Here is a 27322-nt window from a genome sequence, read left to right as displayed (position 1 = left end):
GCAAAGGGATGGCCCTCAGATGAGGTGCAAGCCTTCAAACTACTCAAAAGTGCCTTCTCTTCAGCACCCATGCAACAACCTAACTGTCTACATCTGTTCTTCCTGTAAGTAGATGCATTGTCTTATGGAACTGGGGGAAGAATTTTGGGATATGAGATAAAGAGGTCTTAGTCCTCAAGTCAGCCCTTGCGGAGTGGAGACATCTCCTGGAAGGAGCTCAATTTCCAGTAACTATTTACACCAACCACAATAATCTGCTATACTTACAATCCGCACAATGCTTAAATCCTCATCAGGGAAGACGGTCACTGTTTTTCGATCAGTTCAATTTTATCCTTATCTACCGTCTGGGATCTAAAAACAAGAAGGCAGATACTCTTTCACGATCCTTTTACCCTCATGACACTGAACCCCTTGAAGAGAATAAATTTATCTTGGATCCCAAGTGCATTGTTGCTACCACTCCTTCTGTGACCACTAGTTACTTCCTGGTAAGATTTTATCCTTCCAAAGTTACATGCCAACTTGTATTGGGCTCAGGCCTCTTGCTTTTCCAATCATGCGGGCATCCGAAAGATCTGGGAACTGATCACTCAGAATTATTGGTGGCCATCCTTTTGTCATGGCGTAAAGAAGTTAATTTCCTCATTATCCATTTGTGCCAGCACAAAGTGCCTCGCCAAAAACCTTATGGTTCAGTCATTCCATTTCCTGTTCTCGATCATCATTGGCCCCATTCATTGATGAATTTCATTACTGGCTGCTCCCTTACAATGCCTGCATGGTCATCTAGGTCACCACAAATAGCTTTTCAGGGCTGCTCATTTTGTCCCTCTCAAAGGTCTTCCTTCTGTTTCTACTTTAGCTGGCCTTTTCATAAGGAAAGTCGTCCGTTTACATTGATATCCCCAAGAGATTGTATCCAATAGGGGTACCCAGTTCATATGTAAATTCTGGAGAGCTTCCCGTAAGAATATTGGTATCAAACTTAATTTTCCTTCAGCATATCACCCCCAATCCAACAGGCTAACTGAAAGAACTAAGAACTTGATAAGCTTTTAAGGATGTATGTCACAGTCAATCAAAGTAATTGGGTTGAATTACTCCCCTGGGCAGATTTCACTCACACTCCATGAAGCAATCTCAAACTCTCCATTTTTTGTACTGCTTGACTGTCATCCTAAATTATCTATCTTATCCAAAATTCCATCCTCTGAAATGCCAGACGTGGTTTCTCTCCTTTGAGACTTCTAAGTTATTTAGGGTGAAATAAAGGAAAACTTGAACAAGATATCTTCATGGTATAAGGAAGTCTCAGATAGGAAGAGACATTCTGTGCCCACATGGAAACCCAGAGATAAAGTCTGGTTATCTATCTGCAATCTTTGGCTATGAGGACCCAGCATGAAAATAGCACCCAGATTATTAGTCCCTTCAAAGTTATAGAAATGATCTATCCAGTAGCCTTTAGGTTGGATCTACCTCCCTCATTAGGGGTACCTAATGTACTACATGGCTCCAAATTGAAACCGGTTGTACAAATCAATTTTCCATCCTAATCAAACCACCACCACCACCCGTGTTAGTTCAAGATCAGCAGGAGTACGAAATCAGACAAACCCTGGATTTCCAGAGCTATTTTGCAGTTTCCAGTAGACTGGAATGTTTGCGGAGCTGAGGAACACTCCTGGGTTAAAACCATTCACGTACATGCTCTTCGTCTACATAAACTTTTCCACAAGAAGTTTCCCGATAAGCCTTTCTATCATCATTACGTTCATTACCTTGTCCCCATTCCAGCAATGTATCCGATCTTTCCCCAATAAGTCTTGACATTTATTTATGAGCTCCCACATTTAAGACACCCCATATTGCATTACTAGCTTCTACAATATATTTCTAGACCCCCAACACCACATTATATTAACAACCCCACCATCCAACACATAACTGTAATACCCCCCACAACCAGCCCCCACATAAGAGTAAAACACTTACTTGTTCTCCAATTCTATTAGTATGTTGGTTAGGTGGCTATATGATAAGCACTTCCCCACCAACTCAATTAGGTTTATGAAGTGGGATGGGAGCAGGGGAGGGCTGGCCCATTTTAGCCTGGGGGGCAAGACTCGATTCAGGAGATTATTAGGAACTTTTTAAAGGGAAAAAAATGCAGGTGACTCAGTGACCCAGCCCAAGGTAGTCCACTATGGGAGCGGCCTGGGGGGCAGACGCCCCATGCTCCCCAGCCCAGCCTGCCCCAAGATGGGAGGAGAGGGGAGAAATGGATCTCTGATCGAGGGGAGGAGTGAGGCACCAAAAAATTGACTCAGACAGCCGCTGGGCAGCACTCAATGTGTTCTGGTGCGCCCTGTAAAGGATATTTCAGGCACAGCATGCTCCTTTAAATATAGCACAAATTTGCCCATCTATATTGATCATATTGTATAGATTGCCACCCAAACACATGAATATTTTACAAAGTAGATTTTAAAAAAAAGTGTATAATCAGATTATGAAGTGTGTGGCCAACTAAGGCAGTGGCGCACGCAGGGGGGGGTTTTCTGAGTCTCTAGAAACCCCCCCCTGCGCTAAGTAAGTGGCCACTGTCCTATACACCAGCCGTGGCGCTGTCAAAGAAGCATCCGCGGCGGTGCTGTATCGTATACAGCACCGCCGCAGACGCTTCTTAGACAGCGCCGCGGCTGCTGTATAGGACGGCGCTGGCGAAACGGAGCTGCAGCTCTCTCTGGTTTTTTTTTTTTTGGGTTGGCGGGGAGAAACCCCCCCCCGACAATCCTCGGTGCGCCCCTGTAAGGGTATGTACACGCTGGCATTTGGAATACATTTTTATGCATATGAACACATATATAAAGCAGCATTGTGTTTTAAATATATTTACCTGTAACAAAACAGGGAGTTGTTATGGTGATCAAGCCAAACAAGCTTCTTAATAGCATCTTATTGTATCTACAATGCGTTCCTGTTAAGATACATATCTGTGTTGATGACTGTCAGCCGCCCTGAAATAGAACAAACAAAAAAAATGGGAACCTTGGGCCTGATTCATTAAGGAACTTAAATTAAGAAGTTTCTTATTTCAGTCTCCTGGACAAAACCATGTTACAATGCAAGGGGTGAAAATTAGTTTTCTGTTTTGCACATAAGTTAAATACTGACTGTTTTCTCATGTAGGACACACATATCAACTTTAAATTTCAGTGTACAAATAAGCTATCAAGTATTTGTGTGCTACATGAAACTTCATGAGTAAATGCACTGATGCCAGTTTTGCCGAGCAGTACAAAATGAGATTAATTTTGCTGAGAAAGATTATTAAAATATAATTAATTAGGGGAGAGAGTGTACAACCAGTTACAAACTGCATTTCTAGGCACTTTGCCCAAAGTAAAATAATCTTCATACACATAACAGTGCCACACATAGTGAAGGAAGTGTTGGTGTCTGAGGCTAACTAATCAGTATTTGAAGGGAAAAAGAAATTAGCTTTATTTAATGAGAAGGGTGGTTCTAAAGTGATCACAAGTTGAACTTTGATGTGATGGTTACACATTTCCACAGTGCACCTCTTCAGATTTTCCCACCTTTCACTTCCTGAGAGCAAAGGATAGATATGCACTGGATGGACCATCTAGAAACATTGGTGCAAATCCATGGGGTTTACAGTGCACGTTGTTAATGAAGTCTAGTGTGTAGGCAAACTAAAGATCATTTATGGATCAAATTCATCAAAATCTTAGATAACTTCATGTTTCCATCATAATGGAGCAAATTGCTGAGTGGGCAGAACAAAACATTACTAGTATTATCATAGAGTTTGGTCTACCTGCAGACAGAGAAGGGAACATTATAAATTAGCGTGTCACTCCCCTGACCTCCAGCGGGTTCCTTCGCTGTCACTTACCTCCTTCATGGCTCTGCCTCACTTAGGGCGGTCACCGCAGCTCTCCTCTCCGGGCCTCATCTTGCCAGTTTTTCTGAGCATGCGCGGACCCAGCGTCTTTCATTCATTCATTCTGTTTGGCCAATCAGTTGTTTGAATCCCCTATTTAAGACACCTCCTGTATATCTTGGGGGCCAGATCTTCAAGTCTCTTCTCCCAATCAGACGTGTCCAATTCTGGCTCCAGTTCTCCCTGCTGCTGCAGAGCATTCTTTCCTGCCCTGCCTCCAGTTCCCTTTTCATGCACTCCTTCTTCCTCCCGCAAAGCTTCATTCCCAGCTTGCTCCTGTCTCTCCCGTTCTGCACTTCATCATCCAGCTGCAGAGTGTTGCTACATGTGGCATATCAAACTCAGCTGCAGATCATTGCACCCCAGTGATCCTGATTCTAGGGGCTTCCCAGCTCCCTAAGACCTGTGTCAACCTCAGCTACAGATCATTGCACCCCTCTGTGATCCTGACTCTAGGGCTTCCCAGCTCCCTAGGACCTCTGCATCAACCTCAGCTGCAGATTATCGCACCCCTCTGTGATCCAGCTCCCCAGGACCTCCATGTCATTCCAAACCGGCTGACAATCACTCCTTCAGCAACATCCTTTCTGCTGTTACCTGGTTCTCTTCTCGGTTTTGCTCGTCCCCCTACGTAAGAACCGCGACCTGCGGTCAGAGAGCGGCGAAGTACAAACTCCCTTGCGGGGGTCCCTGGCGAATACCTCCCTCTTCGTTACATTCCGCACCTCTGGGACGGTAGCGCCAATTCGAACAGACCGTACAGGCACTCTCCAGACCCTTTTAGTGCGACATAGCGGTGGAATGTGGATCATACATAGGAGAATAATTAATAATTTAAAAAACGATTCAGATGAAAAACAAAACAAATTATTATCAGGCGCTAGTATAATTAAAATGAAAATATATATAACTCTCAATCTTAATAGTGCCTTGCAGATCTGCACCTCTCAAAAACAAGGGTACTGTAACCCTCCACAACTGAGTATTAAGCAAACATTAAAAGATACAGAAAGCGCTGATGTGCAATAAAATAACAATGTTTAGTTGAAAAACAGTAAATACTGAACTCCAATTTGCATGTTAAAAATATGAAGGAAAAGCCTACATATTAAATGTCAACTTTAATTTTACCTCCCATAAGACTTCTAACTTATTATGAATTTTAAGATTTAAATCTGTTTGGATGAATCTTAAGGATAGGCACATCTCAAATCTTCTTAAGAGCTGAACACTAGATTATGTGCATCTCTAATTATAGTAACCACTAGCCACTAAGCTAACACACACCCAATAGTATAATAACTGAATGTTATGTTAGGGATGTATCAAGATATTGAAAGAAGAAAATTGTTTGGTCCTTTCTTTTATTTAGAACTTGTTTAGTAGCAGCTGTTGGCAAGTCAGCTATAAAAAACGAATGTTTAATAAGAAAGAAGACACATTTGCAAGTTACACACATATAGGTTTCTCACTTTATTACTACGTAAGAGAAGCCAGATAGGACCATGTAATAGTAGGGATGAGAATTATTATTAGCATGTTATATACCTATAATTGTATTACATGGGATTTGTTATATACCTAGATTTGCATCATATGGAATTTGTTATTCTTATATTCCACCACAATATGACCATATGACACTGAAGGGTTTGTCCACATTACAAGTTCTGGTGAATTCCATATTAATCAGTTTCTAGATGAAAGAACCAAGCAACTTCATCAAAGCATAATCAGCAGGTAGGGGGTATCTGTGCAACAGGTGTCTGGCAGGTGGTGGGGGGTATCTGTGCAACAGGTGTCTGGCAGATGGTGGGGGGTATCTGTGCAATAGGTGTCTGGCAGATGGTGGGGGTATCTGTGCAACAGGTGTCTGGCAGGTGATGGGGGTATCTGTGCAATAGGTGGCTGGCAGATGGTGGTGGGTATCTGAGCAACAGGTGTCTGGCAGATGGTGGTGGGTATCTGAGCAACAGGTGTCTGGCAGATGGTGGTGGGTATCTGTGCAACAGGTGTCTGGCAGGTGATGAGGGTATCTGTGCAATAGGTGGCTGGCAGATGGTGTGGGGTATCTGTGCAACAGGTGTCTGGCAGATGGTGGAGGGTATCTGTGCAACAGGTGTCTGGCAGATAGTGGGGGGTATCTGTGCAACAGGTATCTGGCAGATGGTGGGGGGTATCTGTGCAACAGGTGTCTGGCAGATAGTGGGGGGTATCTGTGCAACAGGTATCTGGCAGATGGTGGGGGGTATCTGTGCAACAGGTGTCTGGCAGTTGGTGGGCGGTATTTGTACAACAGGTGTCAGATAGTTGGTGGGGGGTATCTGTGCAACAGGTGTCTGGCAGATGGTGGTGGGTATCTGAGCAACAGGTGTCTGGCAGGTGGCAGGGGGTATCTGTGCAACAGGTGTCTGGCAGATGGTGGGGGGTATCCGTGCAACAGGTGTCTGGCAGATGGTGGTGGGTATCTGAGCAACAGGTGTCTGGCAGTTGGTGGGGGGTATCTGTGCAACAGGTGACTGGCAGGTGGTGGGGGGTATCTGTGCAATAGGTGGCTGGCAGATGGTGGGGGTATCTGTGCAACAGGTGGCCAGCAGGTGTTATCTGTGCAACATGTTACTGGCAATGTGTACTTACATGTATATATTGAGTGTAACGCAAAATAAATTGTACGCTGCGTCCAGCGTACAATTGTGTATATGTCCAACGATAGAGATGCGGCTTGGTAGCAAATGCAAAAGTGGCATTACCTATTTATACACAAAATAATCTACTGAAGTGTCATATTCACAAGATAATAGTGTCTCGGCAGCGTTATTAATAAATGCAATTGTCGCATTTTCCATATAAAATGTAAAGAAATACAATTACCCCACATACATCGTTTAGATATTTACATAAAATAGGAATCTTCTTTCTGCAGTTTTCTAATTGGAAAAGACAAATAAGTAATCTAAAACATAGCTGCAATTTGATATAATGCAGCCTCAATGCTAATGAAAGAACTACTAAAATGCATATATATATATATATAAAAGAGTACAAAGCATTATCATAACTAACAACCATCATCTCTATTTTTCGCCGTTCCCGCAAAGAAATTCATTAAAGGGACACTTATCTCAAACATTTTATTTCTTTATTTGTGTTGTATGCAGGAAAGTATAGTGTCTGTTTTATGTTCTAGATTTGGATAAACCCAAAGCACAAAAACAGGACACAGTAGAGGACACAGATTATATCTAAATGTTATCATTTTAAAACTGTGCTCTCTATGATTGAATACATTTGCATAACGTTATAAAGACCCGTTGTCCTGTTTATGCTCCTGTTTGAGTGTTTGTTATGTATGGCTCTGTGCTGGGCTCCGGAGGGAGTGGCTATTTATGGGAGAGACAATGGGTTTCCAGGCGCTATCACATTATATTCTGATAACCTTTCTGTACAGATGTTTATAGAAACATATTTCTTTATAACTCATACTTTATAATATTTGTGTGTGTATATATTTATACAGTACATTTGTAAATATTAATACTGCAGTATTTCATTTAAAGCATAAAGATATGGTAACATGTTTAAAATTCAGTCTATTTTTATTTTAAAATAAATTTGTATTTGAAAAAATAAAGAGTTAGTTGTAGCTGCTTTATAGACAAATAAGGCGGATTACATACTTGTCATGTAGACATACCGGACACAGACTGATAACAAGTCGTGTAACAGGTTTGTCACATATGCTTTCTGTGTTCACACCCCTTCCCTGCGGGATTAGTTAAAGCTGACGTATAATACAGTGCAGGCAATAGTGATCATGTTAAGGAGGGCTGGAATACAGTGAGCTGTAACAGGGGCTGACAATCATGCAAAGTGATCGCACAGAGAGTGACTGGCAAGGGCTTGTCAGTGAGGTGAGTGCTGCAGTAAAGTGTCTTCAACTTAGGCCTTCAAATTAGGCATGGTTAATACATAATTATACCAGCATATGTAACACTCTGCAAACATAGTAATATACCAGACAGAATAACAGAGACTCTGAAATGATGCCGTGCCATAGGCATATCTTTCCACTTTTATCCTGCTGAATATATCTGTGAGCACATTTATATGTATTAATATGCCAGCACAGTATACATATAACACGATAACGCACTACAGATAATTAGAGCTATTTATCATGGGATAATCCAGAGTCTTGCGATCAGCCGGGGTACAGTGTGGAATCAGTGTAATAATATCTGAGTGAGAGAATGGGCTTAGTCATAGTAACTGTTCTATAGCTTGATAATACTTTGCGTTTTCTCAGTGCTTTGTGAATATAATAATATTAGCGACCATTATAAAGAGATCATTTATGAAGCGCACTGTAAAACGCTAAGGTGCGTAGATAGTCCACCTAGTGCACATTAAGGCCCTATAGTAAAAATTTAGGGGGTGAGGGGACACCAATACGAATCTTTCCATCCAGAGGGCCCTGATCTGCACTCCTGAGCATGCGCCAGCCCCCACGCATGCTGACAAGTAGAGAGCAGAGGCCCCATGCACATGGACGGGCAGCACCACGACCCCCTACCACCAGGTCCCATAGCATGCCCCCTGGCAGCTCCGTGAAGTAGTTCCGTCACTGGCACTCACTCTTTCTTCTCAGAAGATGCCTCTGCAACATAGACGTTAGACTAGATGTGGGAAGAGGCAGAAAAATCATCAGGGGTCCACTTTTCAAAATTGTACCTCCTACCACTTTAGTGCCATCCCTTTCACAAACTCCCCTGGCAGTCTATGGGGTGGTATAGGTGCATACTGTTAGACACTTACCTCAGGAGATCCTCATGCCCAACACCCAGGTCTAGCTCAGTTCTCTTTATCCCTGGCACAGCGGGTAGTTCACAGGAGAGGTGCCACAGCACATGCGGGTATAATAACCAAAGAAAGCTGTATGTGGAGCTGACACAGACATGTCAATGCAGAACAATTACAGTTGGCACAGTAAATTGGCATCAGACCATCACCTTTCCCTCCTGCACAGCACTTAGTTACTGGCATCACTTTACACAATGGCATCAGAGCTGAAACTCTCTCATCCTGGGCTCGTCATTCTGCTTTACACTTGTTCTGTCTCAGTTCTACCAGATTCTCCCCTCTTGCACTGCTCCTTTCCACTATAGGGTATAGCTACCCTTTAGCAGTTCTTTATTCTGGTCCACAAGGCACTCCAAGTTGCACATGGATTCCACTTAGACCGGCCATCCACACTTCTAGCAGGTCAGGCTGACAGCACCTGGCTTGATTGTGCCTCCGATATATAACTGATGTGAATGAGTTCTCTGTACAACGCTGCGGAATCAGTGGCGCTATATAAATAAATGATGATGATGATGATAACTGCAAGTCTCAGCAATTACACAGACTGTTCTCTCTGCACCTTGGTGGGTTCTAGAACCTCCCTCTCAGAACTTAGGCTCTTAGCTTTCAATCACTCATTACAGCAGAGAACTGGAGTCTCTCTCTCTCATGCTGACATGCACTTATCACACCACTACTGTCACTATCCCCTGCTATATCAGAAGGGTAATGGCTAGGAAGCTCTAGCACAGAAATAACATGGAAAGCATGAGTGTGAGGTAACAGTCATTCTGGAAGTGTTAACATGACACTGAGATCAGGTGGAAGTCAAACATTTTTCTCGCTGCTACACATTAGCCAGCCTAGAGGTGATTTCACTTATGCCACAACACACAGGTACATAAATCCACTGGGGGCTTTACACGTGTGCCAACTTTTTGTATGGTAAGTTTTTTACATTTTTATTACATTACTCAGAGTGTGTTGCAACCTGGAGTCCCAATATAAGTATAAGATGAAAATCCATGCGCATTGGTGTGTCTACATAGTACTTTGCTCTTATTCTGCCCAACTTCTCCCCTGCGTCTGTGCAAATTCTGCTCCTTCATTAGAGTCACCATCTTTCTCTATAAACCATGCACCGCAGCAGAAATTGAGGCCCACTTGTGAAAATCGAAGCTCACTGGTCCATAGGGGCGTAAACTGCGATTGTGTGCGTATCATCCGCAAATTCACTCTGCGCATGCCCAGAAGCGGCTCCTAAGCCACAAAACGCAGCCACGTTCGATTCACCGTCGAGCGCAAAGGACCCTTACTACAGCTTATGATTTTACGGGGGGAAAGGGGAGGGCAATGGGCATATGCACGTAGTCAATGTACAGTAAGTGTGTGCCAAGCTCCAGCGCTCGCAGCTGTGTTCAATTCAAACTTTGGACATTTCAAAGGTACATGTTTTTCTGTCTTATAACTTGCACCAGCTACAGGTCTGGTGGAAGTTCCTATTTCTAGTGATGATGGTCGTGTATGTACGCTGCAACATGTGTTTGCAAACGAGCAACTGTAAAAATGTATTTTATGTACAGTAGACATTAATATCATCCTAATAAATGTATTTCATGGGGGGAAAAATTTCCCCCAAACTTTTTTTTAATGTTTTGTCATTAATGGCTATATTATTAACAAGTGAGATTTATTGAATACTTTTTTTCCTGTGCATTCTTTGAGAATTTATATTCCACATATATATTGGGCGTATCCTGCAGTGTCCTGTGTAGTAGAGCAGAGCAGACTTTCACTCATATTCATCAGCGCACGTATCTTCAGATCTGCTCCTTGTTGAATTTGTGCGTACGGATACTCGAATTATGTGCGTTTTAAAACAAGCCCATGTAGCTCTTAGTATACCTGCCTTGGGGGTATATTTACTAAACTGTGGGCTTGAAAAAGTGGAGATATTGCCTATAGCAACCAATCAGATTCCAGCTGTTATTTTGTAGAATGCACTAAATAAATAAAAGCTAGAATCTGATTGGTTGCTATAGGCAACATCTCCACTTTTCCAAACCCGCAGTTAAGTAAATCTAGCCCTTGGAGTGTACTAGAAACGTCATTAAAGCATAATGAACACCATGCAATAAATTTAGATTTGCTTAATACATCAATTAATTTATGCAAAACTAATTATGCCATTTTAACATGCTGCAGTCAACATGTTAAAGCATGGCTTAACATATATTATATACAAATATTGACTTAGCAATAAACCAATCAGAACAGGCTAGCTAGTACTGGATCAAAAAATGGAAAAGGGGCGCTGTATCCACCGTTTTTAATATATCATAAAATACACTTAAAAAGAATTACATATGTTAATGCATACAGCAAATAACACTGCAACATAAGTACAGTAATAAAAACCTAATGGTACCATATACTGCTACAATAGCATTTGATTATATTACTCCTATAATCGTGAGGTTAAAGACAGCTGGAAATTCAATATCCAAGTATATAAACAAATAGACATATAAAGAATTGGAATTATTCAGAACAACTAGAACATCGTATATATTACTTAATTGATGAAATCATCTGAAAAGGGGTGGTGACAGATTCAATCTTTTATGTCGCAGAAAGGCATACTGGATATTTAGACTGAATTCTATGGTTTCTTATGGCCTAAATGAAAGTATAGAAATAAATAATGTATGAATGAAGATCAGTTTAGTAGGGTTATCTGTGATACTTGTATATCTGATATGTATAGTTTATTATGATTGATAGGGCTCTTGTTATACATCTCTAGGGTTTTTTTTTCTTTAAAGTTATCTAATTAAACTAATTTATACATATGATTATAAAATATTGTATCAATAATTTTTATACTTAGCTGATTTGGCCCCATGTCAGTTATATACAGCTTGATATGTAAGCTAAGTAGGATTAGGTGGGGCCAACATTTGGATGGGAGACCGCTTCCTACATTAGACTAATTATTATTGTTATCTGGCGTTTAATTAAAAGAAATTATTTTTATTTTATACTTTATATGTTTAGGCAAGTTCTTTATGCCTTTTATATATATTTTTTGTCCCTGGTTGGGATCATGCAGCTCAAGACTTATTTATTTATTTATATATAAGCGTATACTGGTTTATATAGTGCCACTTATTACTTGGCACAAAGGGTTGTTATTATTTTATGTGTTTGCACTATATGTATACTATAATTGATTTTATGTGTAATTGCTCCCTAGACAGTTTTATAGGGTTTGTTTTTGATATATCTATACAGCCCGAATTGTACGCTGATTTAAAACACACTGACAATTGGAATCAAAACTTTTTAATTGGCTGGATGATGTCACGTGATACATACGGACCGGCCTTAAATGACATGTGGATGCTCTGGTAACCTCATTCCTCTGATGAAACCGTGCTTGTCACGGAGAAACGCGTCAGGATAATTTGATTTGGCTTACTATCTATAGCCATTTAGGACACTTTCCTCCTATACCCCGGGGTATTCAGCTGGATCCAAGTAAGTAGAGCGCGGAATTTATGTTACATTGCCTCCGCTGTACAATCTGCATCGGCTACGCAAACTGGAGCTCCAACTGGTCTAAGACTCTAATTCCAACCCACTCGGCTGCCGCTTGTTTGTGAAAATCAAGAGAGCTTTACATTTCTACATTGAAACCGCATGTGATCCGTCTATAACTAAGGATCTCCACTGTTTATTTGTTGCAGTGAGTATCTGCACACTTCAAAATCATAAGAGAACTATTAGTGCTACCATCCAAGATGTTATGGATTTTCAGATGATTTCATCAATTAAGTAATATATACGATGTTCTAGTTGTTCTGAATAATTCCAATTCTTTATATGTCTATTTGTTTATATACTTGGATATATTGAATTTCCAGCTGTCTTTAACCTCAGGATTATAGGAGTAATATAATCAAATGCTATTGAAGCAGTATATGGTACCATTAGGTTTTTATTACTGTACTTATGTTGCAGTGTTATTTGCTGTATGCATTAACATATGTAATTCTTTTTAAGTGTATTTTATGATATATTAAAAACGGTGGATACAGCGCCCCTTTTCCATTTTTTGATACTTGTATGTTTCTGACAGTTTGATATCTGTCATAGGGAGCTGCGGTCCATTACCACATGACATTATATATGATTGATAGCGGCTGATTTATTTTTGTATTTAGCTAGTACTGGAGCCTGTCATCATCATCAGCGTATATTTGCACATACTCCTAAAGATACGTTTTTAACGTTATGCTTTACGCGTTGTGAATTGTCTGTATTTTGCGTACTATGCAAACATGCGGCACTAAATAGCAATTAAGCTATGTCTTGTAAACGGACACAGCCGTAAATTACAACCAACTCTCCATAAGGCCTTATGAGCACAAGTGAAAGCACATCACCAACAGCAGTGTCACCCTGCTAACTTGTCTGTATCTGGTTTACCGTGGAAAACTAAATAACACTGACTGTATGCTACACAGCTTAAAACGCAGATAGCAATAAGTGTACACAGCAGCATTACCCATGAGTACCTGAGTGTGACAGAGCCACAGCCAATTACCATGTTGTCATGTGTTTACCTGACCCTGCAACAGCAATACATTGTGCATTGTCTGAACCTATATTATTGTATTGATGACCTACTACGTCCCTTATAATGAGCTGCACACTAATAATAAGGGGATCTGCACTGTCCTGATGACGTCACTCAGAGGTGAGGGAATCCTCCCTGACCGGGAATTACCCCCGCTCACTCTCTGACTCTCTCTCTGTGATTGGCTGCTGGCTGCTCCAACCCTTCCATGGAACGTCGGCAGGGACCCACCGCGCATGCGCTGATTCCCGGGACCCAGAGTTTGGGATTGTAAAGAGATTGCGGAGAGCTGGAGCATCCCGGTAACGTCATGAGGAGCGGAGGTGGGGGAGATGCAGATGATGGCCGGGACTGGGAGGTGAGGATTGTACTCCTGTACCTGCTCTTCTCCGTACATGTAATTTCTGTGCTGCATCATGGAGTCTCCGTAGTGTCAGACATCCCAGGTGCTGTACACTGCATGCCATATGCCAGGCATTAGGATGGGTGTTAATGAGTTAATGCCACGTTAAAGCAGCAACATCTGGATACGTGTGTGTATGTCTATATTATACAAACAGTATAAATCTTTGCCATATAAACTATTAAAGGTGACAGCAGTTTATGTGTACATTTAGTTAATGACTTCCATGTATAGCATACTGGTTTTACAGTACAGTTTCTATGCTGCAGTGCACACAGGAGGCAAGTATTGCATTGCTTAAAGGGGATGCTCATTAAAAAATCCCATTACATCAGACACTGGTGATACCAGAGCCGTAGCCAGGGCTGTGCGATGGGGCGACCGCTTAGAGCTCAATTCTGAAGGGGGGCGCAGTTTATGAATATTTAAGGGTCATTTGTTTAAAATTGAGGGCTAGGGGGGGCGGCAATTTTGTCTCTTTCCCTAGGCGCTAAAATTTTAAGTTATGGCCCTGGGTGATACCAATTGCCATGTGCGATATTCCAAAGGTTTTGACTGGCTATGGTATGAAACATTTATTTATTGCTGCTCTGCCTCTAACCTTTAAAAGGGCTGCACATACATACAAAACAAACAATAAAGCAGGAAGGAGCTGGGGGCCACAGGTGAAGGCTCAGAGGGCAACCTGTTGCCCATCACTGGGCTACAGTATACACATCCTAGGGCAATCACCTCTGCATTTCACTAAAATGCAGCTTATAATGGTGCCTTCTTGTACCCTTGTTAAATTAACTTCCGTCAAAAATGATTGCAAGCGAGGACTGGATAGATAAGGAGAAGATCTGTCTCCAGCGAAAGCTTCGCCTGAGATGAGGCTTTTCTCTAATTTATAAATAGGCCCCTTAGTGATTGTTGAGCACTTATTCCGTTTTCTCTCACCCCTCTGGACATGTGTTTTCATGCTGATGTAGTGGGGAATATTTTTTTGTGCACATACAAAAGAGTTTGTCCATTCACGCAGGATGTGGTCTCTGTGGACCTTGGGGTGTTACAATCCCCATTCATGTCACATCTGGTGCACTTGTTCAGTGTACTTTTTGCATTTAAAATACATGTCTTAAATACATATTAATCTGTGTGAAATATCTGCATATCATATGGCTATGGGAGTCTTTGGTGACTTCTAATATCCTTTTAATGTACTATAATGCTAAATTATCCCATATATAAACTTATGTCCCCACCAATTCACATAATCCAGGTGTGCAAATCCTAGGGAAATAAAAAATCCAAGTTTACAATTTCTAGTAATAAAATGTAAACAGAGGATTCTTTGTATAAAGTGATTTCAGAAAATTTTCTCTCGCTGCTTTCCTTATGGAATGCAAGAAACCCACTGCAGGCGCCAAGACCCTGATTTTATTTTGGGTGTTTTGTGTCCTGCGAGTTTCACTGCCATTCATACGTACAGCTAATGTACAGCATTGGGGTCAGTGATCCCAGAGTCTGCAATATACACAGAGCACCATTGTCGCTTCAATTAGCAGCCAATTAATAAACTCTAATGCATGGTTTTTGTTCATCTTCCCCACACGTTCCTCCTCTGCTGTGGGATGAGTCTGTTCCCCCTCAGGGTCCTGTAATCAGGAGTTGTGGAAATGCTTCTACAACTTTGTCAGTGTATTTTCCACTCAAGCTAGAATGATATAACTTTTATGTACTAAATACATTTTACCACATGGGCGTGTTGGTGTCTGTTTCAGATCTATGCCCTAGTGAGATCACCCATCCAGTTGGTGGGTGATCTCACCGGCCACCATTCTGGTACCACTGCATTCCGGTATGTCCAGAGGGACATTTCATTTCCTTCCATTTTTAAAAATGCTTGGTTTTATTTTTTTAATTTTTTTTTTGTCTCTCTCCTTTTGGAGAGAGAAAAGCAATTTTTTAGTAAATGCTCATCTGAACGAATACTGTGATATCTTCTATGAATTGTTGCTACTTATGGCAGTTGTTGGGAATACGTAATTCTGATATTCACCTATGTGCTACAAAAACAATAATCCTCCACCAAATTAGATTAGTAAAAAGGATACTTAGCTGCTTGTTTCCGAGTTTGAGTGTAGAGTCACATGACTCATATTTTGTCACTTGTTTGCTCAAAACAAACAAATCAGAACCAAAAGCTGGAACAGTCCATACCTGTATGATACTGTATACAGTATACCCTACCCAGTGCCTCAAGAAACTACTCAGTTGTGGGAAACGTCCCAGACACATGCAAACACACCCTATTTATTAAAGGCTAACGTCTGCAGTAACTATCGCTGGGCCTCTGGTGAAGCTTCCCATGGGGTAGCCGGTGTAGAAGTAAAAATGCTTAATCAGTTAAAGTAAGCATTTTTTTTATTATTTATATAAATATTTAGGTAAAAAAAATCCTTTTTTTTTTTTTTCTTTTCTTATTTTATTTATTTTTTAACGACAATGTAACTGAAGCCCAAGTCGGATGCAGGGGCAGTGTCGGGTCATGTATTCGCCGAGGCTCCCGGGACTGGTTGGTGAAGCGGTAAGCGCACTGCCAGCTTGTATCACGGGGGAGGGGCTGAGCATTGCGATTGTTTACAAATAGTAAAATTACACATAATACATATTTTTGAAAAATTGCCAATGGGCATGAGTCCTTAAAATGATGAATGTTAGTCACTGTATCATATTGCTAATTTTAATAGAACTTGTGCAGGTGTAACATTCTTTTCATCTTGTGTTCCTTCCAGTTCCTTATATGCAAGAGAAAACTTGACAGCAAGAAAGAGGCTTTACTAATCCTCTCCACTGAGCTGGACAAATGTCAGCAGGAAAGAGACCAGTACAAGCTGATGGCAAACCAGCTACGGGAAAGGCACCAGTCCCTGAAGAAAAAGTATCGGGAGCTGATTGTACGTAACGTCTTGTATCCTTATTATCCTTTATATAGTGCAGTCATATTGTATAATATGAGGGTGAGCTCTATTCTATCAATGTATTTCATTTTATCTGTTTAAGTTGTGTGCATTGAGTGAGGAGCATTGTTATTGTTGGATAGATCGTGTTTTATTTCCAACCTTAAGTTTCCATTTTCCCTCCCAGAAAGCACCACCAGGACAGAGTGTTCTGCCAAGCTGTTATGACAGGAAGTAGTTTATGGCTTATGGCACCACCTGAATTTTGGTTAAAGTAAATAAAAGTGTATATACTTCTAATTCCTGCTGTTGTAGTCTTCTTCGCCACAATGAGCCTGTCATGGCTGACATACACCATGTGTACTATGCCTACGTAGTAGTAACCTGACAAAAATGAAACTCGCATGGGAAATGCTAAGGAGTTTGATTGTAGCAAAAGAGAAAAATATAGTTAGGTAGAGATGGCCTTTTTAACCTGACATTTCATTGCAGCAATATTAAAAAGTAAAATGTTAACGTTTCACTCCAATACAGACAGCGGAAGTTCCTCAGACATAATTAGAGTCCTAATTGAGATCTGATGGCAGTTAGAGGAAGGAAGGCCAGCCTGTGATCTTTGTGTATTAGTGGGCTACTGTTTCCATTACTGGCTATGGAGGAGGGGGTTTGTTGTGACAGTGATAGAGAACAGTCTGCGTAACCTTTTTATTGCTCAAACCACAGCAGCAATTAAGAGAGATCACCCTTTTTTTTTTTTTTAAGTCTCTACATATAGTCTTCATGTAGCTGATGGCTCACAGCCACGTAGTTAATGGAAATAGCTCTGAACAGACTCAAACACTAGGACGTGACCAATGAAGTGGCTGCAAGTTTGAAGGGACAGAACTGGTACGCTTTACTTTACTTACTGAGTGTTGGGACCCATACGAAAGCCTGTGACTGTAACTGTGGAATAGGTTTTTGCTATGTGTGGTATAGAGATGTTCACTGACCCCCGTGTTTTGGTTTTGATTTGGATCTGGCTTAAATTTGGGTTTTGGTTTTGGCAAAACCGCTCTCGCGTGTTTTGGTTTTGGATGCCTATTTTTTTTTCTAAAATCACATAATTTGGCTCTTTCTTTTGTTCCTACATTATTATTAACCTCAATAACATTAATTTCCAGTCATTTCCAGTAAATTTTTGTCAAGTGACAAGAACACTGCTACCCCTGTTTCTGTATGAGCAATGGTACTGAGCAATGTCACTGGAGAATGGAGAGTGACAAGATCACTGCTACCCATGTTTCTGTGTGAGCAATGGCACTGGATCTCCTGGGGAGGGAGATACTTATGGAATCCAAAACCTGCGAGATCCGACAACGCAACAATGACATCTTGCATCGATTCAGATCCGAGGACACGCGAAAGCATAGCGCAGGCTCGCGAGCCTACTCGGATCTCCTAAGTTCGGATGGGTTCTGTTTTCAGAAACCAAAGCCCGAGCATCTCTAGTGTGATAGAAGAGGCAGGAGATTCACCATTACATTACTTTACAACAGACCTGTAACACTAACTATATGAATAACTACTGTATATGGAAGTTTTAGTCTTTGAGCTTAGTTGTACTTTAAAGGCTGGTACAGAACACCCCCCTTATCCAGATTAGGCAATTTATGTCATTGTCTTCTTGAGCAAAGGTGAGTTGTTCAATAAATCAATCTTTGTCATATTTGACATCTCTGTTGAATTCCAGCATTGTGGCTTAATACTTATATATGGGGTCAGTGACCATTTCTGCAGGATATCGGGTGGCACAAGCATTGTTACAGCTGACGTCATTTGTTCATTAGCCGCGGTTACTGCCAGCTCAATTCTCTTCACAGCTTCTATTGTGTGACACGTAAGAGAACACAATCGCATTCTGATTTTGAAGTTCAAGCTCAAGAACAAACCTCCTGCAATCTGGAATTGGAGAGAGGATAATTACACTGCAAAAGGAAACTTAGACAAAGGCAGCAGCAGGGTATTATGCTAAATGGCAATAGAGGGAAGCAGGCATGAAGGAAGTGTGCGATGGCTGGCGGGTCGGGGGAGTATAAACATCTAAGTTATTACCAACTTGTACAACAAGCAACAGCTGAAGTGTCAGAAAGTGTGTACATGATATAAACTATGAGGCTGAGAAAAAATGAAATCCTAATATAAGAGTAACTTGGAAGGCTCGGTGGAAAAACTAACTTTGACTAGGAAGAAATAAATCTGACACACAACTGTTTAAAAGATTAGAAAAGAGTTAGAGGTGTAAACAGCTTGGAATACTGCATAATAAATGCAAACATACCATGTGATCAATCTGGCATTAGCAAACTGCATTCACTGTTATGGAGATTGCACTCTGAATTTACAGAAATGTGTGTGGCCTGCACTATATATTCACATATTGTAAAAAAAAAAAAAAAAAAAAAAAATCCCATCGATCTACTACTTCTCTATATGATCCTGTCTTTTATAAAAATAAGAAAGCTAAATTAGCCAGATCCCTGTTGTTCCCAATTAAATAGTAAGTAACCATGGATGCTAAACTCAGTTTAAACCCCATAGAGTAGAAATTTGCTAAACACATCCAGGGACTTTTATGAAAACTGTTCTACTGGCAATTGGGTAAAAAAAGCCAAACAATCGGATGCTTGATTACATTCTCTAAATTGTTCTATACAGGGGCTGGTTGGAACATTTTAGCTCATGAGGGTCATATTCGGTTCAATAGTCTATTAGGAATATTTTAAAGGGAAAAAAATGTGGGTAATACAGTGACCCAGCCTAAGGCTGCCCACGGATGCCCACTGCCCTCCCAGCCCCTGATTCTATAAAAATAATAGGATCTAAATGGTTTCTATGGGCAACACTTCTACTCCACTCATTTTCTTTGGAGAGAGAGTGCAGATAGAGGCCAAATGCCAACCCGAAATGAGGCTCCAAAGAAGCAGGACACTCCCTTAGGAAAGTCTTTTATTAAGGGACATGATTTGGTAAGGATGAACACCTGGGAACACTGTAATATCATAGATTACTTTATATGAATAATATTCTGGTGTGTTAGGTTTACACTCTGCCAAACATATTACTGCAGTTGGCTTGACTCTGTTAAATCTCTGGATTTATAAATATCTCAAACTAATAAATAAAAATATAGTACAATAAATGAGATGTAATGTTATTTACTAACCATGCATACAAACATGCAGTATTTTATTAGTGAGTAACGGGTCTTATAGGAATTGATATCGTAAGACTGTCAAATGTTCATTGTTAGTGCTGTTTATCCGTTGCACGTAGTGGAGGGGCAAATTCAGTTATCCATAGAAAACAAAATTGGGTAATGACCCTCAATGCTTGGTTTCTAAATTTATTTACATTTGTGTTTCCTAATTTCTCCCCATCAGCTTTTCTCTCAGTGGTTGTAGATATAGCTGCTTAGATGAATTTATCTACAGGACTTGTGTACCTTTATAACATGTTTTTGAGGGTGTAATAATGAGTCAGTTAGTAGTACCACTTACCTGTATTTGGTGATGTCTTGAACTCATGGCTGATGTTGTTGGTCGATGTCCTCTTGGTCCTGTTATACTTGTCCCTGTAGGGTTTCAAATTCGGGAAGAATGGTCCTCTATTTTGACACTTTCCCAGAAGTTAACATTGGACTCTTCTGATCTCACTGCGCTAATCTTCTCTTCAGCTGCACTTTCACTCTCTGCTCCATTTATCATTATTTTATAACCCTGGTTGCAGAAATAAATCTAAATTTTATTTATCTATTTTTCTTTTGATCACTTATTGTTGTAATTTAACCAAAGTGTTGCAGGGGTAGCTGAGTGATGTTGGCCGGGAGTGGTCCTCATCTTACCTGTTTCCCGCACCAGTCTTTGCAGATTTGAACATTGGTACTTTACCTCCCTATCTCTGGTGAATCCATCAAATTCCTCTGTGACATTACCTCACAGTTATTGTTACTGCTGTTACTTACCTCTATCTGCTCCTGCAATCTTTCCTCCTGCGAAGTCTCCTTGTCTGTTACCTCTCCTCCTTTCTCTGACTGACTCTCTCTATTTATTAGAATATTGTCTTCTCTATGCTCATATGCTGTCGCCTCACCTCTGCCTGAAATTCCTTTCTGCAATATTACACTTCATATAGTTTAAGTTTCTTGAATAAGTGTCCCCTTTCTGTCTTCTTAATTCTCTGTATATCGGTCATCTCTCTGAGGGCTCTATTTACTGTTATGCAGTGATAACTGATGATGTTCTATCACTGCTTATTCTAGCGATAGAAAATCTTGTATCATCGCAATTAGCTGGTTCACACATGTGCAGTGGAATCGGAAGCCCTAATTGCTTGGTAGTCCATTGCCTGTGCTTTTGCACCAATGAACTCGCAGGCGTCTGTTATTGGGTTTGATAAGCATTTAATGCAAGTGCAACCCGACCATGATATCCTGCTCTGTGGAGTTCTTGTTGAACAGTTTTGATCAAAGTAGCTTCTCAATTGATCTGTATTTGTTCACATGTTTCATGCTCGGGTACTGGACTATGTTCTGCTTTCATGCTCGGGTACTGGACTTTGTTCTGCTTTCGTGCTCGGGTACTGGACTTTGTTCCGCTTTCGTGCTCGGGTACTGGACTTTGTTCCGCTTTCGTGCTCGGGTACTGGACTTTGTTCCGCTTTCATGCTCGGATACTGGACTATGTTCCGCTTTCATGCTCGGATACTGGACTATGTTCCGCTTTCATGCTCGGATACTGGACTATGTTCCGCTTTCATGCTCGGATACTGGACTATGTTCCGCTTTCATGCTCGGATACTGGACTATGTTCCGCTTTCATGCTCGGATACTGGACTATGTTCCGCTTTCATGCTCGGATACTGGACTATGTTCCGCTTTCATGCTCGGATACTGGACTATGTTCCGCTTTCATGCTCGGATACTGGACTATGTTCCGCTTTCATGCTCGGATACTGGACTATGTTCCGCTTTCATGCTCGGATACTGGACTACGTTCTGCCCACTGTTGCTCATCTTGTTTTGTCCTCAGAATTCCATGCTGACATCACTTTAGCCACTATTGTTCGTTAAACATTAACATGTTCAGCTGTCTTGGTCACTGAAGCTGCTGCCAAATTTACCCCAACAATAGCCCCTTGGTGGGTCTCCTCTTGTCACCATTCTAGCTATAATTATGGGTATCCAGGGCAGTTCAATATTGCTGGCCATGCTGGGATGTTTTTTGCTTAATTAACACCTGTGTGGTGTTTCCATTTTGTTTTTCCACTTCCTATATATAGCACGGAGCTGTTATTCTGGGCATTGAGATTATATGAATAGTAGTTAATACTTTTACCATTACACGTACTAAGTATTTCCAATGCTATGCACAGAATGCCAGGTACATCTTTAATTGCTGTACCACAAATGCTAAGTGTTCATGATCTTACAGGACAGTGCTTCATGTTTGCTTGGCAAATATAACCCTTTTCATTGTACCATGCAAGTATTGTTTGTGTGGTTTTTCCGTAGTATGCTTGTCATTGCTAAGTTAGTTAGCTTTGCAGTACATGTCTATATCCTCTGAAATGGATGTTTGCTTACAAATAGAAAAAAAAAAACCCACTCCAATAACACCACGTCTGCTGTTCTGCATAATCTATCAAATGCGATGTTACTGCCGCTTTAACCTTCTTAAAATTCTCCCTCAAACCATACGCCCTTTACAACCAGTGCCGTTTTACTGCTTGGTCCTCTGCATTGATCAGTGATGCCAATGCCTGTTCATATATGAAATACATACCTACCAGCAGTATAAGTTTGGGAATTGGTATTGGGACCATTAATGTGGGGTGTGCCGCATCCCTGATGCTTGCCTGATGATAGGGCAGTCGCCCCCCCCCCCCTTAAAACACACCCGCAGTACCACGTGTACCAGAGACAGGTTGGGAAATTATAAGTAATGTGGCTTCCTCCAAACTGCCCCTCTGTTATATAATAATAATTATAATAATATTAGTAATAATTTAAATGCAAGAAAAAGTGCATTTTCTTTCATTTGCTTTCAGTGATGTATGTTCTTGGGATATATTTAATTTATGTAGGTTAGCTGAATATAATAAATATTGTGTCCTTTTAAAAAAATAAAAAAAAATAAACATGTAATTCTAGGTGTTTTTAATATGTTATGACTAAGTGCAGAAATAATAATGTAGGTCTTGTTATGGCACACTTGATAATGTCTATATAAAGTTCTCCAGCATAACATATGTATGTTGTCTACCTAATGCAGGGGTGGGCAAACCTGTCCTCAAGGGCCATATCCAGGTAATGTTTTTAGGATTTCTGTCTGTAGAAACAGGTGGGATAATTACTGACCCAGCCAAATAGATTAACTCAGCTGTACATGATTAAAGAAATCCTAAAAACATGAACCGGATATGGCCCTTGAGGACAGGTTTGCCCACCCCTGACCTAATGCCTCCCTGTGTCAAAAATGGAAACCAATATTTTGGGTTTCTTTTGTACTTGTTTGTACTAAATGTTCTCATATGTTTTAATAATATAACAGTTATTTTTTCATGTTTCTTGTAGGATGGCGATCCGACACTTCCACCTGAGAAAAGAAAACAGGTACACTCTTTTACAAGTCCTTTACTAGACAGGTTAGATATCCTCATACTATATTAAGCTGGGTACACACCTATGCAATCTTACTTCAGATGTGATTTCTGCATGATTTTACCAACGACTTAAAGTCCAGCTGAGTATTCACTGTTTGTGCAGATGCACTCACACCTGCCTGCTGCCATTCCTGATCAAGCTCTGCACTGCTGGTGCCCTGATCCCACAGCTGAATTCAATTGTAGGAAACGGTCCTGGCACTTGCTAGACGTTCTTGGGCGCCCTGAAGTGTTCTTCACAACTATTGAATCTCTTTCCTTGAAGATCTTGATGATCCGATAAATGGTTGATTTTAGGTGCAATCTTGCTAGCAGCAATATCCTTGCCTGTGAAGCCTTGTTTGTGCAAAGCAGTGATGACTGCACGTGTTTCCTTGTAGATAACCATGGTAAACAGAAAAAGAACAATGATTTCAAGCACCACCCTCCTTTTAAAGCTTCCAGTCTGTTATTCTAACTCAATCAGCATGATAGAGTGATCTCCAGCCTTGTCCTCGTCAACACTCTTCCCTGTGTTAACGAGCGAATCACTGGCCTGATGTCAGCTGGTCCTTTTGTGGCAGGGCTGAAATGCAGTAGAAATGTTGTTTCTGGGATAAAGTTCATTGTCCTGGCAAAGATCGACTTTGAAATTAATTGCAATTCATCTGATCACTTCATGACATTCTGGAGTATATGCAAATTGCCATCATAAAAACTGAGGCAGCAGACTTTGTGAAAAATAATATTTGTGTCATTCTCAAAACTTTTGGCCGTCTGTGTGTGTGTGTATATATGTATGTGTATATACTAATTTTAATAATAAACAGCATTTGACGCACTTGCATATAGCGCACCAGTAAATGAGACTTTATTGACAAAATGTATTTGTACACGTGTTCACAATTCATGTTCTATAAAGTTGAATACAGGAACAAATGGATGAACGTTTCCTATTAATTCGCTATGAAGACAGCACTGTATTCCATGTGCTTACGTTGTATGTTTAGACAACAGAGCGCATAGGATCCAACATTATTGTTTTAAATAGGCAGAAGTGTTAGACACACGGTTGTTAGTGTGTACACACGTCCAGGTTTGCCCGACATCGTTGTTCTGGATTTTTTTAGGAAGTTTATAAAACCAAATCAAACAGTGCAATGTGTTTTGGTACAATAAAACATAACTGTGGGATCACTCTTTCAATATCGGACCAAACGTTCGTTTATCATCTGATCTGCACATTAATTGCATAGGTGGGCACCCAGCTTTAAAGTTCTGTGACAAGTCTTTGTGTCATTAAGAATTACTTTTAACATTCTACTCATTACCTCCTGTGCAAGAAAAAGAGGAATGTTGTCAAGGACCTCTGACATAGGAAAATCCTTCTTCCACATCCCAGACTTCTCTGTAATGAATCATTCTCTCCTGCCATCCAATCGGTGTTCCTGACACTCAAGGTGTCGGCACAGAACCAATCAGAATTCTGCTGCCAACCACAGCAGGAGAATGATCCTTTACATAGGTGCCGGAGGGAGAATGAATTTCTCTTGAACGGTTGTTTCCTAGACATCAGAAGCTTTGCTCATCCGTAAAGCCACCATGATTGTGTGAAAAACAGGGACAATTATGTCACAAATGCAATTTCACAGCTTTCGCTCTGTGCGGCTTTATCAAAAATGGCCAGATGTAATGTCTATAATCTGGTAACGAGATATCATTTATTGCTTTAGATCCTGTAAGTAGCAATAGAACAGTAAGTGGTTAGTTGCTGGCCATCGTTCTGTCAGCATTCTACATCAGGTGAGCTTTCTAAAAATATTTTTATATAATAACCCACAGCTATGTGGCTCCTCTCTTTGGTAGATGTATTAGTCCTGGAGTCTACAGTATCTGAGAGGAGAGACCTTGATCCTCCGTTTTGGAGCTGTGTATTGCTGAGTATTAATTTTCTCACTTCTGTAGGCAAACCTGGCACAACTACTGATGGACGCCCGGGAACGAAGCAAAAAGCTGGAACTAGAGATGAAAGAACTGCAGCAGAGACTGGGAGAAGTGCAGGGAGACAATAAGGTGAGGACTTGTTATCGTCTGTTCATGGGGCACAGCTTTGTGTGGTTTTATGTATTGTATCTGAGGCTGCCTGTTCTCTCTCTCACTTGTATAAGCTAAGCCTCTTTCTAAAAATCCATGCTTTGTTTTAACAACCTGAACACACATGTGCCAGGGAACTTTAGTAGGATAAGACCTAAACCTAAATAGATGATAATATTTAGTTGTACAATGGACATGTTTCCCATGTTTTCTCTGCTATATAGGTCTAATCATCCAAATGCCCAGCATTCTCTAATGGTAACTGTGTTAGTATGATACATATTGTATGCATACTGTATATGGAGGTAAACACCTGTTGTTCACTCAAAGGAACCTAAAGAGGTTGGATGTATGAACCTAATTTTCTGTTTTAGGTTTGACAACTGGGGTTAACATTTAGATGCTCGGATTGGCTACATGTTTTGCCTAGACCCTCCCACTTCACATACTTGCATGGACATTGGCTGAAATTAGATACTTCTGTTAACATTGTAAGGGGCCGATTCAATTCGGCCGTTAGTATGATAAAAGTGTGCAGTATTACAGTTAGTATGATAAAAGTGTGCAGTATTACCGTTGGTACGGTAAGTGTGCAGTATTACAGTTAGTACGGTAAAAGTGTGCAATATTACCGTTAGTACGGTAAAAGTGTGCAGTATTACCGTTGGTACGGTAAGTGTGCAGTATTACAGTTAGTACGGTAAAAGTGTGCAGTATTACAGTTAGTACGGTAATCTTAACGCTGATTTTTGCTCGTACCTCTCGGGGCCGTGAGTAAACATCTGGGTTAAAATTACTGTATTAAAGGTAATACTACTAACGCAGCGTTAATCCTAGATTAAAGTGGCCGAATTGAATCTGCCCCTAATGCTCTTGCTGACTACGGAATATTCTAACAACACCCACATTACCTCCTGCTCATTCCTGAGTAACACATTTTGAAGGTGGTGTCCTAACCCTATAGCCAAAAAAAGAATCCACACACTTATTAATATTTACTAAGCATTGTTCATTTTACACAGTGTATCTGTTGTATGTGACAGGGATTGAAGTGGACCGGTCATTCTTGCATAACGCTGCACATCTTTATAACATCAATGCTTTACTATGCTCTCCACAAAACAGTGACATCTCTCTTTTCACACCTAATAAATGCTGTTGAATATATATCCTTCCTCTCATTTCCATACCCGTGTCACATGCATTAGATCAGCAGGAACTATGGAAACGCATGAAAATAAAGAAAAAGATTAATATTTTGATATTTTCCTTGTTAATCTAGATGTTTGTGCACCATGCATTCTCAGATACATTCTAGGGGATTTTATTGTGTTCTAGCAGGTGGTACATGTTATGTTGTTATCATAAACAATTCGCTTTATGTCAGTATGTGTTTCATGGAATATTGTCTGGATATTTTATTAGTATAAAGACAGAAAAATGTAATGCATAAATGTGTTTTTTGTTGTTATAAATTGCAGTAATAAAATAATACAAATTTATATTTGTTTAATTAGTGCATTGTGATTAGCAACAGGTATGAGCACTAATTATTGTTATTATGGTTATGCTTTATGTATAAAGCGCTTACATATTACACAGCGCTGTACATTGAGGGAATCGGGAAACAAACATATTAGTCACAATGACCTAAAACAGACGGTAAAGGTGGCCTTTCCCCAATGAGCTTGCTATCTAACAGGTGTGGTGAGCACTTGATACATAAGGTTGTAGAATAACCATTG

The 27322-nt window shown here is 40.5% G+C and overlaps 1 protein-coding gene across 5 annotated transcripts in view; it reads left to right on the top strand.

Moving 5' to 3' along the window:
* Window positions 1-7775: 7775 nt before the first annotated feature.
* Window positions 7776-27322, top strand: part of CCDC149 (coiled-coil domain containing 149) — a 63462-nt gene continuing 43915 nt past the window's right edge. For 2 of the 5 annotated variants that reach the window (XM_075194740.1, XM_075194737.1), the window contains exons 1-4: window positions 16409-16429; window positions 16638-16799; window positions 23416-23454; window positions 25449-25556. In XM_075194740.1, coding sequence (XP_075050841.1) covers window positions 16740-16799; window positions 23416-23454; window positions 25449-25556 — 207 coding nt within the window. In that variant the 5' untranslated portion in view covers window positions 16409-16429; window positions 16638-16739. Of the gene's footprint in view, window positions 7885-13676; window positions 13816-16408; window positions 16430-16637; window positions 16800-23415; window positions 23455-25448; window positions 25557-27322 lie in introns of those variants that run through there. The other 3 variants (XM_075194739.1, XM_075194738.1, XM_075194741.1) reach the window with 3 other exon arrangements.

This window comes from Mixophyes fleayi, chromosome 1 (genome assembly GCF_038048845.1).
Source record: "Mixophyes fleayi isolate aMixFle1 chromosome 1, aMixFle1.hap1, whole genome shotgun sequence".
NCBI classification, from domain to species: domain Eukaryota; kingdom Metazoa; phylum Chordata; class Amphibia; order Anura; family Limnodynastidae; genus Mixophyes; species Mixophyes fleayi.
The sequence above is the reverse complement of the archived record's forward strand: the minus strand, read 5'-3'. Positions and strand labels throughout refer to the sequence as shown.